The sequence below is a fragment of the Symphalangus syndactylus genome, chromosome 9 (genome assembly GCF_028878055.3).
Source record: "Symphalangus syndactylus isolate Jambi chromosome 9, NHGRI_mSymSyn1-v2.1_pri, whole genome shotgun sequence".
In the NCBI taxonomy this organism is placed as follows: domain Eukaryota; kingdom Metazoa; phylum Chordata; class Mammalia; order Primates; family Hylobatidae; genus Symphalangus; species Symphalangus syndactylus.
In genome coordinates this window covers 17771066-17794604 of record NC_072431.2, presented here as the reverse complement: position 1 = coordinate 17794604, position 23539 = coordinate 17771066, and the positions used below count along the sequence as shown (strand labels likewise).

The 23539-nt window shown below is 52.6% G+C and overlaps 1 protein-coding gene and 1 long non-coding RNA gene across 3 annotated transcripts in view; one reads left to right on the top strand and one right to left on the bottom strand.

The window, feature by feature from the left end:
• Nucleotides 1-10461: 10461 nt before the first annotated feature.
• NKX2-1 (NK2 homeobox 1) lies at nucleotides 10462-14830 on the bottom strand. 2 transcript variants are annotated; one of them, XM_055291504.2, is made up of 3 exons: nucleotides 14087-14395; nucleotides 13019-13404; nucleotides 10462-12093 (listed from the first exon to the last, which is right to left on the bottom strand). In XM_055291504.2, exons 1-3 carry the CDS (start codon nucleotides 14161-14163, stop codon nucleotides 11351-11353), a joined length of 1206 nt encoding a protein of 401 aa, XP_055147479.1. In that variant the 5' UTR covers nucleotides 14164-14395; the 3' UTR covers nucleotides 10462-11350. The 2 variants fall into 2 exon arrangements, with proteins under 2 accessions (XP_055147479.1, XP_063502013.1); XM_063645943.1 differs by lacking the exon at nucleotides 14087-14395 and adding an exon at nucleotides 14588-14830 and having other exon boundaries at nucleotides 10466-12093.
• Nucleotides 14831-19244: 4414 nt separating this feature from the next.
• LOC134737490 (uncharacterized) overlaps nucleotides 19245-23539 on the top strand; it is a 117314-nt gene continuing 113019 nt past the window's right edge. The window contains exon 1 of the long non-coding RNA XR_010122459.1: nucleotides 19245-19331. This is a non-coding gene — a long non-coding RNA (uncharacterized lncRNA). The remainder of the gene's footprint in view (nucleotides 19332-23539) is intronic.

Genomic DNA, 23539 nt, shown 5'->3' with positions numbered 1-23539 from the left:
CTAAAATATCTCACAGTGTGTGTGAATCTCGTAAAAGGGAGGACCCGGGTTCCAAGCCCCTCGAAGTCCCCAAGCAGCCTGGAGGGTGGGGGACTCCCCTCTCCTTCTCTCCACACTGAGCCCCCGGGCAAGCCCAGGCCTCCTCCTGCGCCGGGTTCCCCGGGCTCCGAAACTGCGAGAGCCCTGCGGAGCCCGGCCAGAGGAGCAGAGGGCGGGGGCTGGGGGCGGGGAGCGGGGGGTGCAGCCCAGCCAGAACCCGCGGCCTAGCCTGATCGCGGGGAGCCGGGATCCGCCTTCCACCCTGGGAAACGACTCGGGTTAGGGAAGCGGGGTGGGCTCCGCTAGGAGTTCCCAGGCAGCTGGGGCGCCCTCCAAGTGACGCCTTTGTCCAGGCCGCGCTCGCGGAGAATAAAGGGGGCGCTGTCCAACCTCAGGGTCGGGGAAAACCAAAGCACTCTTTTTCTAAAATGCCCTCTCCAAACTACAGGGAGGAGGAATGGGACACGTGTGCAGAAAAAAGAGTTTTGCCTGTCTCCACAGAAGTTTCTAGAAGCTATTTCCTCTCCCCTTGGCCTTGCCCTCTGCCCCCAGGTTCCCTTGAATCTGTTCCTCCACAGGGTACAGAACCCGGAGCAGTCCAGCGTGGAGGAACAGGCTGGAGTTCGGCAGGCGAACTCCCAGTCCTGAGCCCTGGGCTCCGCAGTCTTTCAATTTGCTCTGGCAGGACAGTGCCCCTTCTTAAAGCCCGGAAGAAGGGAAGGCAAGCTTTTCTAGGTTTTGCCCCTCAGCTCAGAGACAGACTGCCATACACACATCTTCTTCCTCCTTATCCCTCTCTATGCCCCTCCAGGGGAAGCATATGCCTTGGGTCCCGGCTGTACTCCCTCCTCCCCATTTACTGACATTAATTGAATTTCTCCAGGCTGCGGCTTCTCTTTGCTTCTATAATTTTTCTCCCTAGTCCTTTGATAGGCTGACCTTGGTTGTTCTCTGGTCTTCTTACTCCCCAACTGGTCTCCCATATGGACCTTACTGGCTTTCATTCTTTATTACTTAGCCCATCCACTTTCTCTACTTTTCCTTTTAGTACTGACATTAGGATAAACAATACCGAATTGCCTATAAAGTAGGACTGCAGGCATGACTGGAATTGGACAAGAAAGCAAAGAAAACATAGGCATTGAAATAAAGAAATGGAAAATGGGGAAGGATGAAGAAACAGATGAAAAGTAGATAATAAACTCACACCAAGTTGTAAATACAAGAATAAGATGCTTGATGTTCCTGCACATGATCTTGGGGTCCTAATGAGGGTCTCACACACCTACACTTGGGAGGCAGGAGGGATCTCCCTGAGGAGGGCAGGCTGAAATTTCTTCTCCCTGACTGGGATTGCACCTGAAGACTTGGGCTAGCAAGCCCCTGTGTATCCTGGATCCGGGAGGGTGTGAAGGGATCAGCACAAATCAACCACCACTTCTAGAAATAGTCATGTGGGCAATATATCTCTATGCGGTTGTCAGATGGCTGCAACTTCCTGCCCTGGATCTCTGCTGCTCTTGGGCACCACATTCCTGTCCACCCAGCCAAGCCTGGTCTGAGTCTGTGTCCTCAGTCAGAGGAGCCTGTTTCCCTTTCCTCTGGCAGCCTAGATCCTCTGGGTCCCAGCGTCCCCCTCACCTCCTGCCAGTTGTAGGAGTTCTGTCCTCCCAGTTTGCGGAACCAGGGAGCCTGTGGAAGGCCTTACCTCCACTGCCAGCCCCACCTCACCCCAGGGCAGATTAGTGCCTCTGGGCCACTCTCAATTATCTACAGGATGGGTTCTAGAGAGGGGGGGTGGGGAGGGGAACCTAGAATTTATAGCTGGGGGTGGAAGGCGAGGTGAGGGAGGTACAGGGAGGAAGAATGAAATATTTAGATCTTTGGGGTTCCTGCCATTTGGCCCCTATTAAAGAGAACCCTGGGGCTTTTAGAATGAGTTTTGCATGAAATTGAACAAGCAGGACCATGAGCTATACAGAATCCCACCTCCACCCCCACCCCACATACACACACCTTATTTATTGGTTCTCCTGAGATCTTCCCAGACGCAAAAACGCTTTACAAGGATATCCAAAAACACAACACCTGCCTACAAGGCACCACTTTGAGGAGACTAATAAATTACCCCCCTTTGAAATAAAAATGGAATCAGCATTAAGCACATACTATTATTAGGTTGAGTTTCAGTCTCCTAGAAAATTCGTTAGATGTTGATACCTGGGGAGAGACGGAATCTCTCTTTTCCTTAAGAAAATTCACCAGGGAAACAGCAGTAGTTCGTTGGCTTTGTTTGGTTTCGTTTATTTGTACAAAGAAAGATTGTGCGTTAAGATCTTTTTTAAAAATCCCTGCAAGTTAGAGTTTACATCATCGTCGTGACCTAGTGAACTAATATTTGTGTATTCTGGGATCGAAATTCCCGGGAAGTTTCTACTCTTCCGCACACCAGACTTGCCGGTGTGGTCTCCAGGAGGGGTTGGGGGCCGCGTCCGTAGGGGGCGCGCGGACGAGGCAGCTCCCAGCGCGGGAACGGGAGGGAGAGCCTGGGCAGGGGCGGGGCGGGGCGGGGCGCGGGGACCTGGGTACGCGGAGACGCGGGGCGGGCGGGGGCCGAGGGCGAGGCTGCCGGCTGGGTGTCGGGAGAGAGGCCGCGGGTGGGCGGGGTAAGGCCTGGGACTGGGGAGACTGAGAGCTGGGGGGTGCGGGGAGGATGAGGTTGCGGGCAGGAAACGACGGGCCTGGGACAGCTGCTTCTCTTGGTCCTAGAAACCAAACTTTCGTAGCGAGAGACCCGAAGACAGCTCGAGATTTCAAGTGCCCAGCCTTCTAGTTTAGACACTTGGCAACCAATTTGGAACAGCTGGGCCGCGAGGGGCCCCCAGGTCTTTGGCGGCGTCGTTGGGAGGCCGCGGAGCTGTCCCTGGGCTTCCCTGAAGGCCCCGCAGACTCCCCGCCAGTCCCGGCCACACCCAGCCAGGGCTTCGCAGCTCCAGCCTGAGAATGTTAGCCCCGGCAACCCCTTCTGGCGATTGTTCCCTTAAAAACCAATTCATTTTTACCATCAAGTCTCCTACCCAATGGGTAGACTCTTCGTTAAATGACTGTTAACCAGTACTGAGGAGAAGCACAGTCAGCATAGTTTCTCTGTCACCTTTCTTGCCGGTTTTTTCCTCCCAACCATGGAGTCTCCATTTTCTAAGCAATTAAATTATATATTCAACAGGAATATTCCATTTAAAATAGTTCGGGACAGAAGACTGATGCACAAGGTCTGAAGCTGGAAGAAAATATTTAGCGCTTGCCTACAGATTCTGTCACCCATCATCTGCTCGGAATGCGCTCCGTATCTTTCAGCGTGTCCGGCTCTTATGATTGCAAATGGCCCTGTTTTCAAATGGAAATAAGACTTGCAAACTGATTATGTGTATTGAATCAGAATCACTCGCTAGATCCTCTTGTTTAAAATGTATTGAAAAAAGGATGATGGCTGCAGACCTCTGTAACCAGCTCTGTCTCTTCTCTGGGAGGTCGATCTATTTAGCAACTTTTTGCCATTTGAGCGTGTTTCAGCCAGATAATTACATTGCCATTGTGTTACCGGCCCAAAGCTCAGACATGGTACACACACCACCTCCCAGCCGCCTCCCAGGCCCTGCCCACTAGGATCACCCCCTAAACACCACATGCACACGACACAGTCATCCACCACCACCCCCACCTCCCCATCACTGTGACCCAGCTATATATAACCAGCACTTCTCAGCTGCCGCAACCGCCCTCGGAAGCCCACACACTTTCACCAGGAATAGTTGTTTCTGTTTTCTCCCAGTCTCCTTTCCAGCCCCCTTTCTCTCTTCTGTCTTTCCAATGAGCAGAACCACATACACAACCCCCAACTAGCTTTCACAGGCACACCACCAATGCAATCTAAGTATTTAGCCATGTTGAGAATTTTCAACAACTAGTTGTGTTGATGTGGCATTGTGATTGTTAGAAAATGATTAATACAGGAAGGTAACTGTGAACATGTTTGTATGCTACCATATATCTCAAAGCGTTTCTCTTTCTCTTTACCCCACCCAGTGCTAAATGATGGCCATGAGTGGGTTGGCTTTTTGTTAAATATTTCCAAAAAGTTCTTCTGTTTGATTTCAGTAAGAAGCCAATGGACTATGTAGATGTGTAGAGAGATGTCTGAGCTTTACCTATTGCATAAGTTGTAGGTATGATACAATGCAGCACTTCCAAAGTTTACTGCACCCAGGTCGAGGCTCAGGAGTCCTGCCAGGGAACAGTGCTGCCAGGGAGCAGTAATCGACATTTCAGTTAATACTCCCAGGTCAGTGGGTAGTAATGAACTAGCTACAATTTCTGTCTGCTGTGGCTTGAGGTAGGAATGTGTGCTGTATGCACCACGGTGGTTTGAGAGTTGCAATTCTTTCTGAAGTAGAATCAGAAGGGAAGGAAGAAGCTGTCACTGCCCAGCCCCCCAGGCCCTTAGTCCCAACCCAGGCCTTGCAGACCTTGAGGCACCATCAAGTGGCCAGGCAGAGAGAGAGATTTAATCCTCTGCGGCTTGAGTCTCCTCTAGAAGTCTGTCGCTGCGAGTCTGTTTGGAGACCTAATGCTCTGGAAGCGTCTGTTGGGACCATAACTTTGCGAGGTTCACTTTACACATAGGCATATCCAGTTCCTTAGACACTGACTGGGTCTCCTGGGTTGTGGCAGAGCGTGCAGTCAGCTCAGAGGAACTAGCTCTCGGTCCTCTTCGTGTCATTACGGTAATTCCCAGGTTTACTTCTGCGCGCGCGCACTCAGCCGCGTGTGTGCTGGAGAGATCAGGTAAATCAGTAGCACGCGGGCCAAATAAAGCCTTGTTTTCCTAGAGCTTCGGACTTTTAGAGCAGCAGCATTAGGAGGGAGAATGCTAGGCAAGGTAGACGCCAACCTGTTGTGGGTCATTTTCCATAGACTGGACCCAGAGCACAGGGACAGGGGAAGGATATCCAAAGATACTTCGTGGCCTGATATCTCTGAGTTTATATAAATGAGTGATCAACGATCACCAATACTCTAGAAATAGAATGTTTAACACTCCACCGACAGCCTGCTGTTACTAGCAGCAAGATCTAACAATCAAAGACCGGATTCTCCGGAAACGTGTGAAATAGAGGGGAAAAGGGAGAAGAAAAAAAGTTTGTCTTTTTCCTTGTTGTCAGACAACACTCAGACCTGCACTCTTATTTCCACTACTATGTGAAGGCTTAAAGTCTAACATCAAGAGGACGTTTGCAACAAATGCGGAGCAGGAACAGTTTTCATTTGTTGCTGTTGTTGCCCCAGGGCAGTAGTATTTATACCAATGGTTTTTATAGATGGATAATATAAGTTCGGCAAGGGACAATTTTTTTTGTTGTTATAGAATGCCTCAAAAAGTCTTATCCACAGCTGTGCCTCAGACACCAAGTTCAATTTCTTTAGGAACAAATTTTTAAATTCCTTAAAACATAATTAGTTATCCAGAGTTTCACATGACAATAAATAAATATTCTGACTTAAAGTGGGTAAAACTAAAGGGTTTTGGTCTGGAAACTGTTTCATGAGACACCTTAATTGAGGTAGTGAATTTATTCAATGTTCTTGCATCTAACAGGTTCTGTAAAATCTCTGAGAATTCCATATTACAGTTTTTCTTTTTGAATATGTTATAAAATAGATATATGTGTGTAAGATAGATACACATGTATATATACATGTGTATAAGATAGATACGTGTGTATATATACCTCTATACACATATACATATATATATACATAGAAATCTGTGTGCAACCACATAGTAGGCAGAATCAGATGTGGATTTTATGTGGGAGGCAAGAGTTTTCTTTAACAAGTCCTTTGCCTGCCACATTTATGTTATGTTTTATTTATATTTCAGGCAGAACACTAACAGTGATCAATTTATGTTGAAGGGTCCTGCAAATAACAAAAATAGATAAAACAGGAAAATGAATTTAAATCTCACCCTTTCCAAAACTTTGCTACAACTCATAATAACAATGGTAATAAATGCTTACGAAGCAGAGGTCAAACGGGAAATATTATCAAACGAGGAGAGGCACGGGAGCCCAGGATCATGCCTCGATGCCCACCAAGTTGGGCATTAGGTCACTATCAGAGAGAAATGCAGCCAGCCACTTCAGCTGTGGCTTCAGCTGAGGCAAAAGCTGTGCTGCCAAGCTGCTGAACCTGCTCTTTCTCCGTTCCTTTGAGATTCATTAAAGAAAGTTCAGAAACACAACTACATGAGGTGAGGATAAGGGCACATGCAGACCCCCTTCAATAAAACTTATTTTCATCTGCTCCCATCCATATCCAATTCCCTCAGCTTGGGTGGACAAAGTTTCCAGAAAGGGCGACTGAAAGTAAGATACTCCTTCTAGATGCAACTGGCCAAAGGGGCACCAGAAAACTTTCTGTGCTCCAAGTTGAGGTAAGCTACCAAATTGGGCCCCACAGAGGGTGGCCTGAAGTCTCAGAAACACAGCTGCACAAGGAGGAACGCGTCAGCCAGGAAGGCAGGGAGAGCCAGAGGAACATGGTGTCCGGCGTCTCCTAACCAGGATCTAGCCGAGCAGAGAAAACATTCAGCCTCCTCCCTCCCAGCACCCGTGTCTGTCACTTTCTTTCCATTCAAAAAGAAAGTCTTAGTTGAACTAAACAAGCCAGTAACCCATGCCTAAGAATCATATCATCTCAGATTCTCATCTCCCAATGGGCTTCCTAGTTCTCCACAAATAAAATCGTCTACTCACTCTGCTTCCTCGCGCTAATAATTGGGGGGTGGGGAGCAGGGAAGGGAGAGCGATGTCTGGAGACATATGATCAGAATTCAAGGCAGCTTCTCACAACTCTCTTGTTTATAGAAAATGAATGTCTGCCTGGCTTGCTTTTAGTTCAGAAAAGGGGTCAGTCTTTATCAGCACGGTTCACACAGATCCTGGATTTTTTTTCCCTTATCTTAAATTGACCCGCTTTTAAGATAAAGACATAATAGAGAAAGCATTGACCTTACCTGGTCCCTAATGAGTTGGAAGTCAGAAAACCCGGCTGTCATTTCCTCTTATCTGGATCGCCTGAGAAGAGACTCGCGCTACCTTTTGTGCACTCGCGCCTCGAGATAGCCCCTCACTGACGCCTGGACGCGGTGACCGCGCTGAAGGCTGTGCGGCCTCTAAAGTCTGAGAATTCCTCCCTGCGGCCTCAAAATTGGAGAGTTGGATGCCAGACCAAGACACTGTCACTAGAGCTCCCTAGCCCTGGCCCAGGAAGATTTAAAATCCCTTAGAAGGCTCCCGAGCAAGTCTTTTGGTCTTTCCCTGTGAAAAGGCCAAACTCTAAGCTTCGGGAAGAAGCCTCCTACAAGGACGCTGGTCTGGAGCGCCCGGGCCTCCGCGTCTCCGGGAGTGCGCGCCCAGAGCGTTTCTAGCGGAGACGGCCCGGACCTGGCTCGGATTTCAGTCGCGGGGCCCCAGGCTACTTCCCACCGGGCCAGCAGCAGGGCCGAGCCGCTGCCCTGTCGGCTGAGGCATTCCCTGCCCCCACCCGCCTCCTGGCCTTGAGGACCGCAGTGTGTACCCTTGTTGGTAGCGGCAGCAGCCCGGGATCTCTGTCTCCCCTGCTCAGAGCATCTCTGTCTCGCTCTTCTCCCAGCTTCTGAGCTTGGCCCAGTCCCTGACCCCCTAGCTAGCTGAGAGAGCTGCTTTCCTTCCTCTCCTGCCCACAGCTCCCAGTTCCCAGGCTGGGGCCAGGGTGGGGAGCCGCTTTGGGATGCTAAATATCAAAAAAGCCCAGCCTGGGGTTTCAAGGCCCGAAGCCACTAGAGCGGCTCTCCAAGGCTCTCGAGAAAGTCCTCGTGTTTACATGGCGAAGTGGGGGTGGGGAGAGGAGGAAGGGGGGTGCAGTGTGCAAAATCTCTCCCACTCCTCTCAGCCGTTGGGGCCTAGGGATGGGTAGGGTACTTTGTCGGAGGCAAAGCTTCGCGGTGATCTCGGGGTGAACTGTACTTGCTCCCAAACCTCGGAAGCTTCCAAGCACCTCAGCGCCAGGGGCATCCTCAGAATGCTGATTTCTCCGAGAGGGGAGGCCAGAAATTGGGCACGAGTTGATGCCTCAGAATGCTGATTTCTCCGAGAGGGGAGGCCAGAAATTGGGCACGAGTTGATGCAGGAGATTCCCGGAAAGGAGGACGGTCGGCTTTCCAGAAGCCGACGGTGCTGTAGGGGCGGAGGGTGTCCCCAGGTTGCGGAACCCTCTTGCACTGCTCCCAGCGCGCACCTATTTCCCTAATGAAACGCTTCAGATTGCGTTCTAGGTATCTTCCCTCAGCTGCGACAAGTCCCCCAGCCGGGAGCGGGAGCGGATGGAGCCAGCGTGATTGATGGCGAGAAAGGAGCTGAGGTCCTGTTTGTCTCGGTCCGCAAACCCGACTGAGTTCACCTTTCCCCGGGACAAGTAAACAGACTTCAAACTATGCCGACTCTAGACTGCGAGGAGAAGAATGTATTTGATGGAAACTCCAACCAGTGCAAAGATGATAAGGCCAAGGGTACCACAGCCTACTAAAATTGTGACTCCCAAAGGCTTGCTCCCGGCTAGAATGGGGTGCTGGGCAGCCGCCCGAACCACAGTCGGGCACCGCCAGGCAGGTCCCCGCCCGGGCTTGGGCTAGGTTGGGGCAGGTTAAGCGAAGCTCCAGTTCCGTGGGATCCGGACCTAGAGCCAAACAGCAGCTGCAGTATCCATGTCCCCTGCCCGGCCGGCCTGAGCTGGGTGCCTTAGCCACTTACACTCCCGGTCCCGGAACCACAGCTGACCATTCCAACGCAAGTGGTCAAATTTATGGGGTTTTGTTTGTTTTCCAAAATGTGAGACCTGTTAAAATCTCCCTTCCCCGCCTTCCAACCAGCACCCTCACTAGACCCAACCATCCTCTTGGGAATCTTCAAGTCCCTCTGGCTGTTAGAAACTGTGTCTCAGCAGTGAGGCCCAGGTTTCTGAGGGAGAAAGTCCGGCCTAGCCTCCAGTCTTAAGGCACCATGCCAGAGGAGGCTCCAGGAAGTCAACAAAGAAGACCGCTGGCCCCGGAGCGAGGACTCCAGCCAGTCTGCTTTCCTCACAAGCTCTTGGTGGGGGAGCGGGAGAGAGGGATTGGGAAGAGATGCAGACGAATAACGAAATGAGAGAGGGGAAGGCAGGAAGAAAAAGAAATTTGAAAACCTGGGCGAGAAGTGAGTACACGCGAAATAAGAGTCAATTGCCCGTAATCCAATACTTCCAGGCCGAGAGGAAAGTGCTGGGAGGGGCGTCTGCCCGCAGCTCGCTCAGCTGCCTTGGCAAGGGTGACCTGGAAGGGGCTACAGCCCATCCAGGGACTACAATTTTTCTGTGTTCGAAACCATTCCTTCTCCCCTCCCTCTCATCCCTAATGGGTCTCCCAAAACAAACACTGAGCGCTGAGGAAACCAGGAAATTAGAGTTCGGAAGAAAGGAATCAAAAATGATTTATTTATTTTTTATTTATTTATTTATTTTTGCTTGGCGTGGGAGGTAGTGGCTGGGAGGTGAAGAACTGTAAACAGGAGAAAGATTCATTACTACAAAAATTTAGGATCCCAGAGATAAAAACCAGTACAACAAAGAGTGAAATCTCAGCTCCCAAAGTCCTTCCTGGGATGTCCTCAGGCCTGTCACCCAGTGTTACCCCATTGGAGGCCAAAGGAGCCAAAAGCAGCAGGGGCTGGAGGTGTCTGCTGTTGGTCCCTTAGAGGGGTCCCTGTTTTAGGGCAGAAACAAAACCCCAGAATGACTTCCTCACTTTCGAAAACAGCCTCCCACCGAATTCTGTGAAGGAGCTCAGCCACCGATTAGAAATAAAGGTTTAATGTTCAAGTCTACGGAGGTGATCCATTCACTGAAAACCATAACTCACTCAGAGTTATTTAAAATGGGTGTCCTCTCTCACTGTTTTAAAACTTTGGCTCAGCTTTGTGAGACCACATTAGACAGTTCTGAGACTCCTATCAACAGAAGCTTGACTCAGAAAATGAATTCTTTGGTCTCTTTCTCTTCTTCTCTCCCTCTCCCTCTTGGTGGAAGTAGTTTAGTATTTCGGGCCTTCACTGCAGTCTCAGGACTGCTCAAGATTCGTTTCCACACAATTTCTGAGGCAGAACAAAACTCCCTCTTCCTGTGGGGCAAGGACGCTGGGCCTGGCCTCCTTACCTCCTTAACCGGTTCAGAATCCTTTGAGCTCAAACCCAAACAATTTGAATCTCATCAGACCAAAGACAAGATCCTCCCAAGCCCCCGCCCTCAAAGCCATTTAAAGCCAAATCAAAACCAAACAAAAAGGAGGGGTTTAATCAGAAAAAGAATCTTTTTAATTTGTATAATTTATTAGAAGCTTCTTAGGAACTATATTTAAGCCAAATATCTACATAAGTTACAACAGAAAAAGACTGACGCCGCAAATACCAAACTGCCAAATAATATACACAGATTTGTCAATGCCCATAAAAAAATGTGAAGGGCTGGGGACTGGGAGTGGTTTTTCTTTTTACAACAAAATGTACAGATTACTAAAAACTAGGCATTTAGTCCAACTTTTGACAGCGTTTTACAGCTACAAGTTCACATTAAACAAACTATTTTCGCAGAGGGCGGTCGCCGCTGAGCCTAGGCGGCCAGAGGGTGCCGGGGAGGGGGCACTTGCTTTGTGTCAGTGACAAGTGGGTTATGTCGAAGACTCTTTCCTCTCCCCAGCTCCCGTCCTCCCTTCAAAAAAAAAAAAAAAAAATTCCTGGTATTTACAAGCGAGTCCACTTTGCTGGTAGAGTGTGCCCAGAGTGAAGTTTGGTCTTTAGAGTCCAGAGCCATGTCAGCACAGAGCCCTCTCCAATCTGTGCCCCGCCCTAGCGTGGGAAACCCATTTGAATCACCAAAATAAAGACACCCCCAAAGCTGTTTTATGCCCTTCTCTGCTTAAAGATTCCTTAAGAGATTGGATGCGCTTGGTTGTTTTTATTTTCTTTTTTAAAAAAAAAAAACCCACAAATTTTAGGGAAAAAAAAAAAAAGAAAGACTTCAGCAGTTTGGCCTTTGTGGTTTTTTTGTTCCTTGGTCTAAACGCGGCCAGGTTCTTAAGAAAAGTCGAAGCGCGTGGAGCAGCGGTGGATGGTGGTCTGTGTGGCGGGCAGGAGGGAAGCGGTGAGGCAGAGCGCTGGGCTAGGGCCGGCCCGGCGTCCTCTCACCAGGTCCGACCATATAGCAAGGTGGAGCAGGACATGGTGCCGTAGTCCGAGCCCGAGGAGTTCAGGTGGGACAGGCTGGATACCTGGCCCTGCAGCGCCGCGGGGCTGGCGGCGTGATGCGCCAGGTCCGGAGACTGGCCTGCGCTGCCTGGCTGGTGGCCCGGGTGTGCGCCAAGGCCGGCGCCACCGCTGCCCACGGAGATGGCCGCTGCCGCCGCCTGCGCGGCCTGCGCCTGCTGCTGCGCCTGCTGCTGCGCGTGGCCTTGTAGGCTGGCGGCGCCCGGCGCTGGGGCACCCGCCTGGCACGGTTTGCCGTCTTTCACCAGGACCGGCACCGCCACACGTCGCGGCGACTGCTGCTGAGCCTGTTGCTGCTGCGGGCACCCGGCGCCCCCGCCGCCCCCGCCGCCGCCGCTGTCCTGCTGCAGTTGCTGCTGCGCCGCCTTGTCCTTGGCTTGGCGCTTCATTTTGTAGCGGTGGTTCTGGAACCAGATCTTGACCTGCGTGGGCGTCAGGTGGATCATGCTGGCCAGGTGCTCGCGCTCCGGCGCCGACAGGTACTTCTGTTGCTTGAAGCGTCGCTCCAGCTCGTACACCTGCGCCTGCGAGAAGAGCACCCGGCGCTTCCTGCGCGGCGCGCTTGGCAGCGGGGCCATGTTCTTGCTCACGTCCCCCAGCGAGCCCAGGCCGCCCATGCCGCTCATGTTCATGCCGCTCGCCGGGCCCATGAAGCGGGAGACTGTAAGCGACAAACGCACAGCGTCGGCCGGGGCCAGGCCGAGCCAGGCCACCCGTTTTCCGCGCCATTGGCCCGCCCGGCCCGCCCCAACCCGACGACGCCCTCCTGACCCAGGCAGCCTAGCGCTGGGGCCCAAGAGGCCCATCCGCGGGGAACTGCCAGCGCCTGCCCTAGGCCGTGCCGTCGAGGGGGCTGTACTGGAGCGCTCACAGCCTCAACCCTGGCTGCCCTCCCTCAGTCTCAGTTCCCTCTTTCGAACCAAAAGACGCAGTGGGGGAAAGGCCGCTTCTGCTCCTTTCATGCCAAGCCCGGGTCAGAGCAATGGGATTAGCTGGCCACAGGCGGCGAACTGGGCTCAGGCCGGGAGCTGGGGTCCGACGGTAGACCCCAATTTGGAGAGGTTAGGAGAGGGGGTGTTGACTTCCAAAAGCTGGAGCCCCCAGATGCTTTGCCTGCTCGGCCCCTTAGAGTCGCCTCTGGAACTGCGAGTCCTCCCACCTGCCCAGACTCCGCTGGAGAGAGGGCCGGGCCGGGGGCTCGAGTGCCTCCCAACAGGGCAGCCTCCCTCCTGGCCGGGTCTAGCCTCTCCGCGCTCTGCTCGCCCCTGCTCCTTGAGCTCGGGGTCGCTTCCCTCGGCTCCCCGAGGTCTTCTGCGCCGAGCAGAGCTGCCAGTCCACCGCGCCTAGAAGACGCCGAGTACCCGCATCTGACCGCAGGACCCCAGCACTACCAAGTGCCTGTTCTTGGACCCCCAGCCGAGCAAGGGGAAGCATCCCCAGCTCCCGCACCCAAGTCCCTGGCGCCGCTGCCGGGCCGCCCTCCCTGATGCCCAGCGCGCAGCCTGCCGGCGCCGCGCCTTCTGGACGGCTCTCGCCGCACCTCCTGAGCTCAGCCCGCGGCCCCGCAGTGGGGCGGCCTCACTTACTGGCGGGGAAGCGCGGGTCTGGGTTGGCGCCGTACCATCCGGGGCCAGAGGCGCTGTTCCTCATGGTGTCCTGGTACGGCGGCAGCTCGCTCATGTTGCCCAGGTTGCCGTTGCAGTAGCCCCCCACGGCGGAGTGCGAGAGCTGGGGCACCCCCGCCGCCGTCATGTGGTAGGCGGCGGTGACGGCGCCGTGGTGCCCCACGGCGTGCTGCTGCATGGCCGCTGCCGGCGGTGCCGCCTGGCCCTGCCTGTACGCCGCCAGCGGAGCCCCGAGGCCGCCGCCCTCCATGCCCACTTTCTTGTAGCTTTCCTCCAGGGGACTCAAGATGTCAGACACTGAGAACGGAGTCGTGTGCTTTGGACTCATCGACATGATTCGGCGGCGGCTGGAGGAGGAAGGAAGAGGAGGAAAAAAAAGGGAGAGGGGGAAGGCGAAGCCTCGCTGCTTTTTTTTTCTCCCTTTGCCAAATATTCTGGTGTTACCTTAACGCCGATCTTGTTGGATGTACACGTAACGGAGTGGACCGAGTCCTCCTTAATTGGCTTGAGTGGAGGCTCGGGGGCTGCCTCGCGTTTGTTTTAGCCCGGCGCCAGGTTTTAGGCAGCCACCAGAGGCGGGGCGTAAGCGCTAAAGCAACAAGACAATAGAAGCCTACATCTTGCCCGAGATAATTAGCTTACATGCTGATGACAAGGTAAACACCTTTAAGTTTCACTTGTCAGGATTTTAAGGTCTCAAAGAGAGAGAGAGAGAGGCAGAGACGAGACCCAAAGCGTTTCCCCCCTCCCTTGGACACCCCCACCCCCATTTTTTGTGGGGTACCAGCGGAGCGCGGGGAGGGGGTGGAGGGGAGGGGAAGGAGGAGGGAACCGAGAACGGGGAGGGCAGGAGGTGGGATGGGGGAGTAACAGAGGAGGAGAGATGGTTGAGAGGAAGGAAGGTGAATGCTGCTTTGCAACCAACTTGCAGAGTTACAAAGTGGAACCACTTTCCAATTCGGTCGGGGTTCCCCGGGCACGGACAGGTCTTTAGGAGGAGGGGGCTGAGGGACAGGGTGGGGGTTTCACCTGAGCCTGCCGGGGCTGCTCCTCCCTCCCGCCGCGGCCTCCCAGCCCCGCGCCTTCCCACTGCCTCCGGACCACATCGGGCTTCGCTGCGCTGAGCCCCAGTCGCCAACAAATGAGCGAGCGAGTCTGGGGACGAACCCTGGGGCCGCACTGTTGGTCTACGTGTCTGTCAGTCTGTCTGCCTCTCTTCTGCCGCCGTCAGAGGGACACCTCTGCTCCCCGCCCCCTTTCCCCCTACCCGAGAGAATCCGAGCGGGCGGAGGGGGCGCTGAGTAGAGGATCGACTGCCTCCCGGAGGCTGTCCCGGATCCCCGAGCCACCACCCGCCCCCGCAGCTCAGGGGTTTTTCAGTGGGCCACCCCCGCCAACACGCCTCCCCCCAGGTCTTTCCCCACCCCCACCCTCGGCCGAGCAAACACTGCACTGGCCCCCAGAGCTGGGAGGATGGGAAGGGGTCTCACGGGAGGGTCCGTCACTGAAGTTGCCCCACCTCGAACAAACCTGGTGTCCCCGACCCTCGCCCATCTCCCAGACACGCGGGGATCTGGGGCTGGAGCTGACTTTCCGAGGACATCACAGCCCCAGCACCCGAGCCCAGAGCCACGCTGTTTTCCCCTCTGATGCTTCAGGGAGCGCGCGAGCAGGGAGCGGCGTGAGTGCCCGTCTGTCTGTTGCCGGGCGGAACTGAGCCTGAACCCCGGCGGCTGGAGCGCTGGCCAGGAGGGGGCGAATGCCGAGGTGCGGGTAGCTCAGCGGGCGGGAGGCTGGGCCGAGGCTCGCCTCCGCCCGCCGCTCAGCCATGCAAAAGTGCTCTTGCTTCCCGGGAATAACCAAATATCTTTGTTTAAAGTGGTGGCGTAAATGGCCAGTCGCTTTGTGGCCACGCTGGATATTAGTAGATGAGGATCATTCTGCTTCAATTGGGCGCCTCTCATCCGACGAGCAAGAAACTGCTTAGGAGGAAGTGGGTTTCCTGTCTGCGCGTTCCCAGGCTTCAAGTGTGGGCCCCGCGCCTTGAGGGTCCTTGGGCGCCTGGCGAGGGGGAGCTGTGGGCTGCGCTCCCCAGCGGAATCGGGGGTGTCCCCCGCGTTGCTCCGGCCAGGCCGGGGCCTGCAGCCGAGTCGACTACCGAGTGGAGCACTGAATGGTGCGGATTTTGAGACCGATTCCGGTTTCTGTCCTTGGATTTTAAACGTTTTTATTATTATTTTTGTTTTGCTTTCTCTTTAGCTGTTTTAGCCTCCTTTCCGCGCCAGGGGCTGGGAGGGCGGAGCGCTCCCCGGCCGGGCCCGGCAGGTGCCTCCAAGACACCCGCGCTGGTCAAGGAGCTTCTTGAATTCAGTTTTTGTTTTCACATTTTCTTTCCCCTCCTTGTAGAGAGGGAGCTCCTGATCATGACGAACAGGCAGTTTTGAGCTACTTAATTATCCAGGCTCCCTTTTTTATTAATAGCAATTATAGTAGAGAAAGTTGTATTTGTTTTTAAAGACTTCAGCCCTCTCCTTGAAGAGAGCTCTTACTCCCTCAATACAAAGCTAACTTCTATACTAACATTCGCTTTTCTCACCGCCTACCTTCTTTACCAGGGGAAAGAAAGCTCAGGACACCTTCCGTCCTCCCACCAGCGCCCGCGTTTTTGTGCGGTCCCTACGGCAGAGCTGGGGAGGCCACCCTATGTTTGCGCAGGGAGACGCGCTCGCCGCTTGTGTTGCGAAAGACCAGAGCGAAGCCCGGTTCCTTGCCCTTCCTTCCCAGGGGCTTCTCTGGGGGGCGCTCTCAGGCCCCGACGAACAGAGCATTGATCACTGTGGTGGCTAAGCAAGGAGGGGAGGCGACGCGGGGCTTAAGCGAACCACAGAGGAGAACTGGCAACGCTGAATACAGACCTTGTCTGCAGGCGCGACCTGGCCGGGCCTGCGTCCCGAATGGGGTCTAATTGCGAAGGCGGGGTGGGTTTCCCAGTCACCCAGCTTCTTTCTCTCACTTGCCATTATTTCATAGTTGTTTGTAAGTTTAAGAAACACCAAGTGTAGAATGTTGTACATCTCTTCCCGTCTCAACGCCATTTAGAAATGGAGATCAATCTTCACAAGGTTTTTGTGAGATTCAACTAAGATGGAGCACATCAAAATGCTTTGAAAGCTTTGAATGTTTTTCAGCTCAGTGCCAGCACTGGAGATTGCGGTAGTTATTATCATGACTATCCCCACCCCCTCTTTAGGTCCCAAGACCTGAGTAAAAGGATGAGTTGGGTGAATCTTCCACAGCCCCTGGGACCTGTCTTCCGGGCCTTCGTCCCTTGGCAGTTTTTCAAACTCTCAGCAGGCCACAGGCTCACGTGGCTGGCAGCTCCCTGGCCTCCGGCTCTGACAGTCCCGGGGCAACCGGGCCTGCAGTTCTCGAGGAAACCCCCCACCTCCCAAGCCTCGTTCTGGACCAGGAACCCCCTCCCCAACAACCGCGCAGCAAGTGGCGAGTCTGGGAGCTGAACTGGAGTGGAGCTCGAAGTGGCTAGAGCGGGCAGACTCCCGCTTCACTCCGGGACGCAACTGGGACGGCGCTTCAACCTCGGCCTGCAGGCGTGCTTCTCGCGCGCACCAGCAAGCTCTCTATCCACCTCGCCTGGGCCTTTGCAGCGCACTGCCACCTAGGCTCCAGCGCCTCTACTACCCTAGCCCCTTCTCAACACGCCGCTCTGCCTTCTTCTCCAGTACCACTGCGCTGCCAAAAATAAGCCCGGAGACTAAGGCACCTTGTGGGGAAGAGAAGGGTATCTGTATCTCCAAGCTTATCCAAGCAAAGGCCTCCAGAGTCCCTGCCATGGCCCGAAACACCTCCCTCTGACCGAAGAGCGTCCTTTCTTTCCGCCGCTTCCTGGACTCATCCTAAATAGGGCAGACCCAGGCTAAACCAGTGATTTTGTTTTCCATGAATACGAAGAACCCCGATTGCACTTTGCGAAGTCTGCGCGTATTCCTTTGTCCCGCAACTAACTTGCTCCCGGGTGGAGTGGGCACAGTGGGGAGCGGTCAGGTCAGGGCAGGGCCCAAAGCTGGCCCCTCGCGGAGCTTTCCCTGGCGCGGCCTCACGCGGTCGCTGCCTCAATTCCGACCACGCTCTGCTTTGGTGGCTGCGGCTCCGCCAGGAATCCGAGGGGGCGCAGGCCCAGGCTCGGCCCTAGATGCTCGGAATCGCCATCAGCCTTTGCTTACACCAGCGTGGCCGCAGGGAAACTCCTTTCTCTCCCTCCAGTGTCACTTTGCGAGACAAGAACAGAGGGCTCATACAGAAGAAGGCTAATTTGGGGTCTGTAGCTTGGACCGGGTGGAACTGTGAGGAGGAACCACCTGTCTCACCGCCCCACCCCCCAACTGCTTTTTCTAACTCCCTTTGTGGTCCTCCACGGCTCTTTAGGGCGCTGAGCCACTCTGTCTCCTGGTAGTGTTATTTTGCTCCAAGTTTTATCGCAATTTTCGATTCACTCGACAGTATTTATTCAGCTAGGGCTCTGTGCCAGGGACTACGAAAGGCCTGAAAATTCAAACTTAATCTAGATGCAGCTCCTACTCACACGGAACTTACACATTCACAATAAATCACCCAAATAATATGTAGTTACTTTCTGACAGATGTGACTGCAGGATCCAACGAGATAGAGGGTTGTAATGGAGATCTGTGTGTGGGTTTTTGCACCATTTCTTGATCTCTCAGCATTCCAAGGTCGTGAGAGGAGCCCTTGAGTGGAAGTCCGTCCTAGGTTTGAACCCTGGCTTTGCCTCTTTCCAGCCGTGCAGTACGGCTCTTGCGGGCTCCCGCCACACCCTGGAGTCACTCCTATCACAACCAGAGTAAACCAGTAAACCCTCCTTGAGGGTGAGCCCCTGTTTTATCTATCTTTGAACCCCCCAGTGCCTCGAGAAACGCTAAGGAAACACAGCTTCCGAACTCCTGTCTCCTGAGCTGTAAAAAATGGTCACAACCTGCCCTGTGTACTGGCTTGGTTTGTGCTAGGGATCCAAACAATTCAGGATGAGATCATGTGCCTGAGTTTGTAGATCACAAAAGTCGCTAATAGAAGGAGTTATTCCTTCTGATTCTGTGTTTTGGATTTAGAGAAACTGTGACTCTAGGCCTCTGACCTTCAACAAGAAGCACTTGGGCCCCTCAGTTGCTCCCGCAGTCTCCCACAGCTAGGCACAGGCTTCTAAGCCGGGCTGAGCTGGGCTCGGGAGTGCCATCGAGGCAACCAGGCGCAGGGAGCGGAAGGCAGGAGTGTAACTGGGCGCTGGGGGGCGCTGCTCCGCAACCCCAAGATCCGAGGAATGCCTCCGGGTGCTCATTTCTCTCTGGAGGGGTCTCGCAGGGCCCCCTCTGCGCTGCTTTCTCGGGCACCAGAACCGAAAGCCTCGGGAGGGACCGCGGGAGCCCGGGGCATGCAGACAGGCGGCTTTCACAGACGCAGCTGCAGGAAGGATCCCTCTACTGCTCCCTTTCCCGATTTGACCGTCTAGGGCCTTTGAGGGGACTTTCCTTTTGGGAATGCTTTTCTCAAGTCGTGGCCTGTGTGCAGGCTGGGAGTGGGGCGCCAAGACACCCGAGCTCGGCTTTTGCTTCTCCCTTTCCCTCACATGCATGCTCTGCGGAGGGAATGGGAGGCGAGGGCGCGTCTATGCGGGCCAGAGTCCGCCGAAGAGAGTCCGGCCCTCAGGCCTTTGGTATTGAAGAATCTGCTCCTCTGTCGGGTCAAGCCCCACTGGAAGTTAACACCGGTGGTCTCCAAACTTGCCTATTTTCCTGTCACGCAGTTCAAGCCATGATTCAACTCGTCTTGAATTTTTGTATTTAGAGCCCCTACCTTCTCCACCGACTCCAGGGGCGCCCTCTGGCGGGAAGGGGCCTGGGATAGGAGGGAACCTGGGGGAGCGAGTTACAAAGCAGAGAGCAGCGGTAGCTCAGCAGCCCCCTTTGAAGTGCGAGGAAACCAAGACTGAGACGGGAGGCAGGAGCACGGGCCTGAAGCGGTCAGCCGACCCCGCGAGGCCCGCGCTGTCGTGCTCCGCCGCGAATCCGCCAGACGCCCCTGTCGGAAGGGGCGGGGACACCCTCGGGGGCGCTCTAGGACTCGTGCGGCTCTAAGGTAAGTTTCGCAGCAGCTCCTGATAATTAAAGGGCAGATTCCGGAAGCATCCTTGTGGCGGCGCGGCTGTTTTCGCCCCAGGACCTGTGCAGCCTCATTCAGCCTCAGGTAGTCGAAACCTATAGCTCTTTCTGCCCCCTGTTCCCCAACAAATCTCAGTCCCAACAGTGGAGCCCGTGGGCCTTGGGTGTTCGCGTTTCCCGCGGGCTTGCCAGCAGCGCTGGGGTTCCCTCCTCCGCTCCTTTCCTCCTCTCCGACCTCTCACCACAGCCCGTCTCCCCCACACCCCCAACACTGGTCCCAGGCAGTTTCCGGTGGCCGCAGTACCGATCCCAGGCCATTGGGGTGGGGATGAGGGAAGGGTGGAGGGGGAGTCTCCGAGGCCGAAGGTTTTCTGGAACTTGAGGGAGGCTGAATTCCCCCTCGCTGCCTAGGACTTGTGGTCTGAAGGTTGCAGACCGAGGCGATCCGCAGCGCCCTCTTCCGGCGGCCGTCTGGAGAACGGCAGCTTTAGAGCGGTCTCGGGGAAGCTTTGCTGCTAGTTCCCGGCTAGGTAAAACTGGTAGTGGTCAGACTGCTAGTACGTCATCCACGCATTCGCTCATTCTAACTGTCCGCCCGACCATACGTCAGGCTGTCTATCGGTCCACCCAAAGCCAATATAAGTTATGATTGACTCTTTGAATCACCCAGTCTCCTTGCAGCTGCTATTTGAAAGTGCCCAGGTGTAGATCAGGGCTTGGAAGCTGCTCTTATGCCTAAAGCCCTCTTTTAATTATACTTTGCTTCGGAATCTCGTTATGAGAATGTCCTGTCCAAGTCAGAGGGCATTTGGAGGCATATTTGGTGACCAATGGAGTAGTTTGTACTTTCTGCATGTCCTTTCTGGAGGAGGCAGTGGCCCTATTAGCTTGACAGCCTGACACAAGGGGGTTCTCCCTTGTGTTGCAGCAGTAGGAGCATAACCCTTAGAAAATATTGGAGTAGGAAAACTTCTGGGACTAGCTAAACTCGGTGGGTGCCTTCCAGCTCTCCAATCTATGGCACCAACTCACTCAGGCAGGCGTTCTCCCAAATTATTCCCCCTTCTTTGGACTCTGGTCAAAACCAGATCCTCTCCACCCTCCCAAACACATCCCAGCCAATATGCCCATGTTACTCTGCTGTTCTTTTTCACTTAGCCAGAAAAATCAATCATTCTTTCCAGCCCCACAACTAAGTCCTATCCTTCTCTTAAAAAACCCAGTTGCCTCTTCTGACAACTAAATGCCTGACACATAGTGGGTGGGAGCTCAATATATGCGTGCAGAATAAATGGATGAATCTCTATTACACATTTCTGTCACATTAATAAGCAATTCATCCTAACTGAATGATTTCCTAATTGCCATGTGTTTGTGTTCTTTTTGGGCAGACCGTAAGCTCCTTATTTTCTGTTTTTTGTTGTTCTGTTTTTTTTTCCCCTAGACAAGGTCTCTCTCTGTTGTCCAGGCCAGAGTATAGTGGTGTAACCATAGCTCACTGCCACCTCAAACTCCTAGGCTCAAGCAATCCTCCCTGCTCGGTCTCCCAAAGTGTTGGAATTACAGGCATGAGCCATCGTGCCTGGCCAGCTCCTTGATTTTAAGAGCCATCTCAAAAACATTTAGACGTGTTCCTAGAAATGTGCCCAGTGCTCTGAGGCATTTGATAATGTTAATCACCCCTTCCTAAAATTCTCTCATTGGCTGCAGAGTCACCACTCTATCATGGTTCTCTTCCTCCATCTCTGGACATTTCTTCTCAGAGACCAGGGTTGAACTCCCATCCCGCACTGTATACCCATCCCTGTGGCTTCAGCTGCCACCTGTTGTTGATGGCTCCTAAATCCATACCTCTAGCCAACCTCTCTTCAGAGCTTCCAATCTATATTTTCAGTTGTTTACCTCCTTATGTGAATTTCTGCCAAACTTAACATATCCAAATCTGAACTTACACTGTCCCAGTTTGCTTCTTGTCCTGTGTTCTTGATCTAGGTGAATGGCATGAACATCTCCCAATTTCTGCCACCCCACTCCTTCACCAAGCTCCCGTGCTAGTCAGTTCTGTCTGCCATAACAAAATACCACAGACCGGGTGGCTTACACTATGAAAATTGGTTTTCTTACAGTTCTGGAGGCTGCAACGTCCAATATTAAAGCCTAGCAGGATTTATTTGCTGGTGAGGGTGCTCTTACTGGCTTGCAGAGAGACGCCTTCTCCATATGTCTTTGCATAGCAAAGTTTGCAGTCTTGCTCTTCTCCCTTGTGAGGACACAGTGTTCCTCCCTACAAGGCCCTTACCAGGTACCAGCATCTTGACCTTGGACTTCCGAGCCTCCAGAACTGTGAGAAATAAATTTCTGTTGTTTTTAAACTACCCAGTCTCAGCTATTCTGTTATATCAGCACAAATGGACTAAGATACCTTCTAAAGATCCTATCTCCAGAGAGAGTAACACTGGAGGGGGGGGGGGGGTTAGGGCTTCAACATCTGAATTTTAGGGGAACACAATTCAATACCTGCTCTGAAGCCAAATACCTCGATATCAACCTTTTCCTCTCCCTCATCCAACTGGTCATAAAGTCTTTTCCATTCCACATCTTAGATGTTTCCCAAATCCAGCCCCACTTCTTCCTCACCGGTTCTTCTCTCCATTCACTGCCTAAACCGAGGCCATCCATCATCTAATACCTAATCGTCTAGCTCTTATTCCTACCCTAGGCTCTCCCAGTCTAGTCCACAATCCTGTCCACAGGACAGTCCAACCTATCTCTCCAAACTAATCTCTTCCTGCCTCCCTGCCTACCCCCTCATAACCTACTTTTTAGCTACTCTAAACTTCTCACTTTTTTCATTTTGTACAACTTTATTAAAGTATAAATGAGAGAGAGAGTGAGAGGGAGTTGTGTGTTTTTGTTGTTGTTTTGTTTTGTTTTGTTTTGAGATGCAGTCTTGCTTTGTCACCCAGACTGGAGTACAGTGAGCAGATCATAACTCACTGCAGCCTTGAACTACTGGGATCAAGAGACCCTCCTTCCCCAGCCTCCTGAATGGTGGGGCTACAGGTGCACACCACCATGCACAGTCAAGTTTTTTAATTTTTTTTTTTTTTTTGTAGAGACAGGGTCTCACTATGTTGTTCAGCCTGGTCTCAAACTTCTAGCCTCAAGCAATCCTCCCACCTCAGCCTCCTAAAGCACTGGGATTACAGGTGTGAATTACTGTGTCCAGCTTGATTTTCTATTTTGTTTTTCTGTTTTTCATTTCAATGATTTCTGGTCTCATTTCTGTTTCTTTTATTCTGCTAACATTGTGTTTAATTTGCTCTTCTTTTTCTAGTTTCTTAACATATAAGCTGAGGTCATTGATTTGAGGCTACACTAGCTTCCTGTGGCTGTTGTAACAAATTACCACAAACTCAGAGGCTTAAAGATCAGGAATGTATTCTCTCACAGTTATGGGAGCTAGAAGTCTGAAATCAAGGTGTCTGCAGATTGTACTCTCTCCAGAGGCTCTGGAGAGATTCTGTTCCTTGCTTCTTCCGGCTTCTGGAGGCTTTTGGCATTCATTGGCTTGTGACACATTACTCCAATCTGTCTCCATTGCCACATGGCCTTCTCCTTTGTATGTGTTTCTCTTTGTCTGTCTCTTATAAAGATGCTGTGATGACACTGAAGGTCCACTCAGATAATCCAGGGTGATCTCATCTCAAGATTCTTAATTATATCTGCAAAGACTCTTTTTCCAAATAAGGTAATTTTCAAAGGTTCTAGTGATTAGAATGTGGACTTATCTTTCCAGAAGCCACAATTCAGTCCACACAGAGACGTTTCTTCTTTTTTAAACAGGCATTTAGTACTCGGAATTTCCCTCTAAGCACTACTTTAGCTACATCCCACACATTTTTATAGGTTATGTTTTCATTTTCATTTTCAAGTCAGTGAAAACATGTTCAAATTCCCCTTTTGATGTCTTCTTTGACTCTTGAGTTATAGAGACTTATGTTCTTTAATTTCTAAATGGTGGTTTTCTAGAGATCTTGCTGCTATTGATTACTAATTTGATTCTGTTGTGATCAAGGTATTTTGTATGACAGGAATCCTTTCAAATTTATTGAGGCTTGTTTAATGGCCCAGAAAATGATCTGTCTTGGTGGATGTATATGCACATTTGAAAGGAATGCTTGCCCTGCTGTTGTTGAGTGGAGTGTGTATAAATGTCAATTCGGTCAACTTATTCCATAGTGTTATTCAAGTCTTCCATGCCCTTATTGTTATTCTGTCTACTTATTGAGA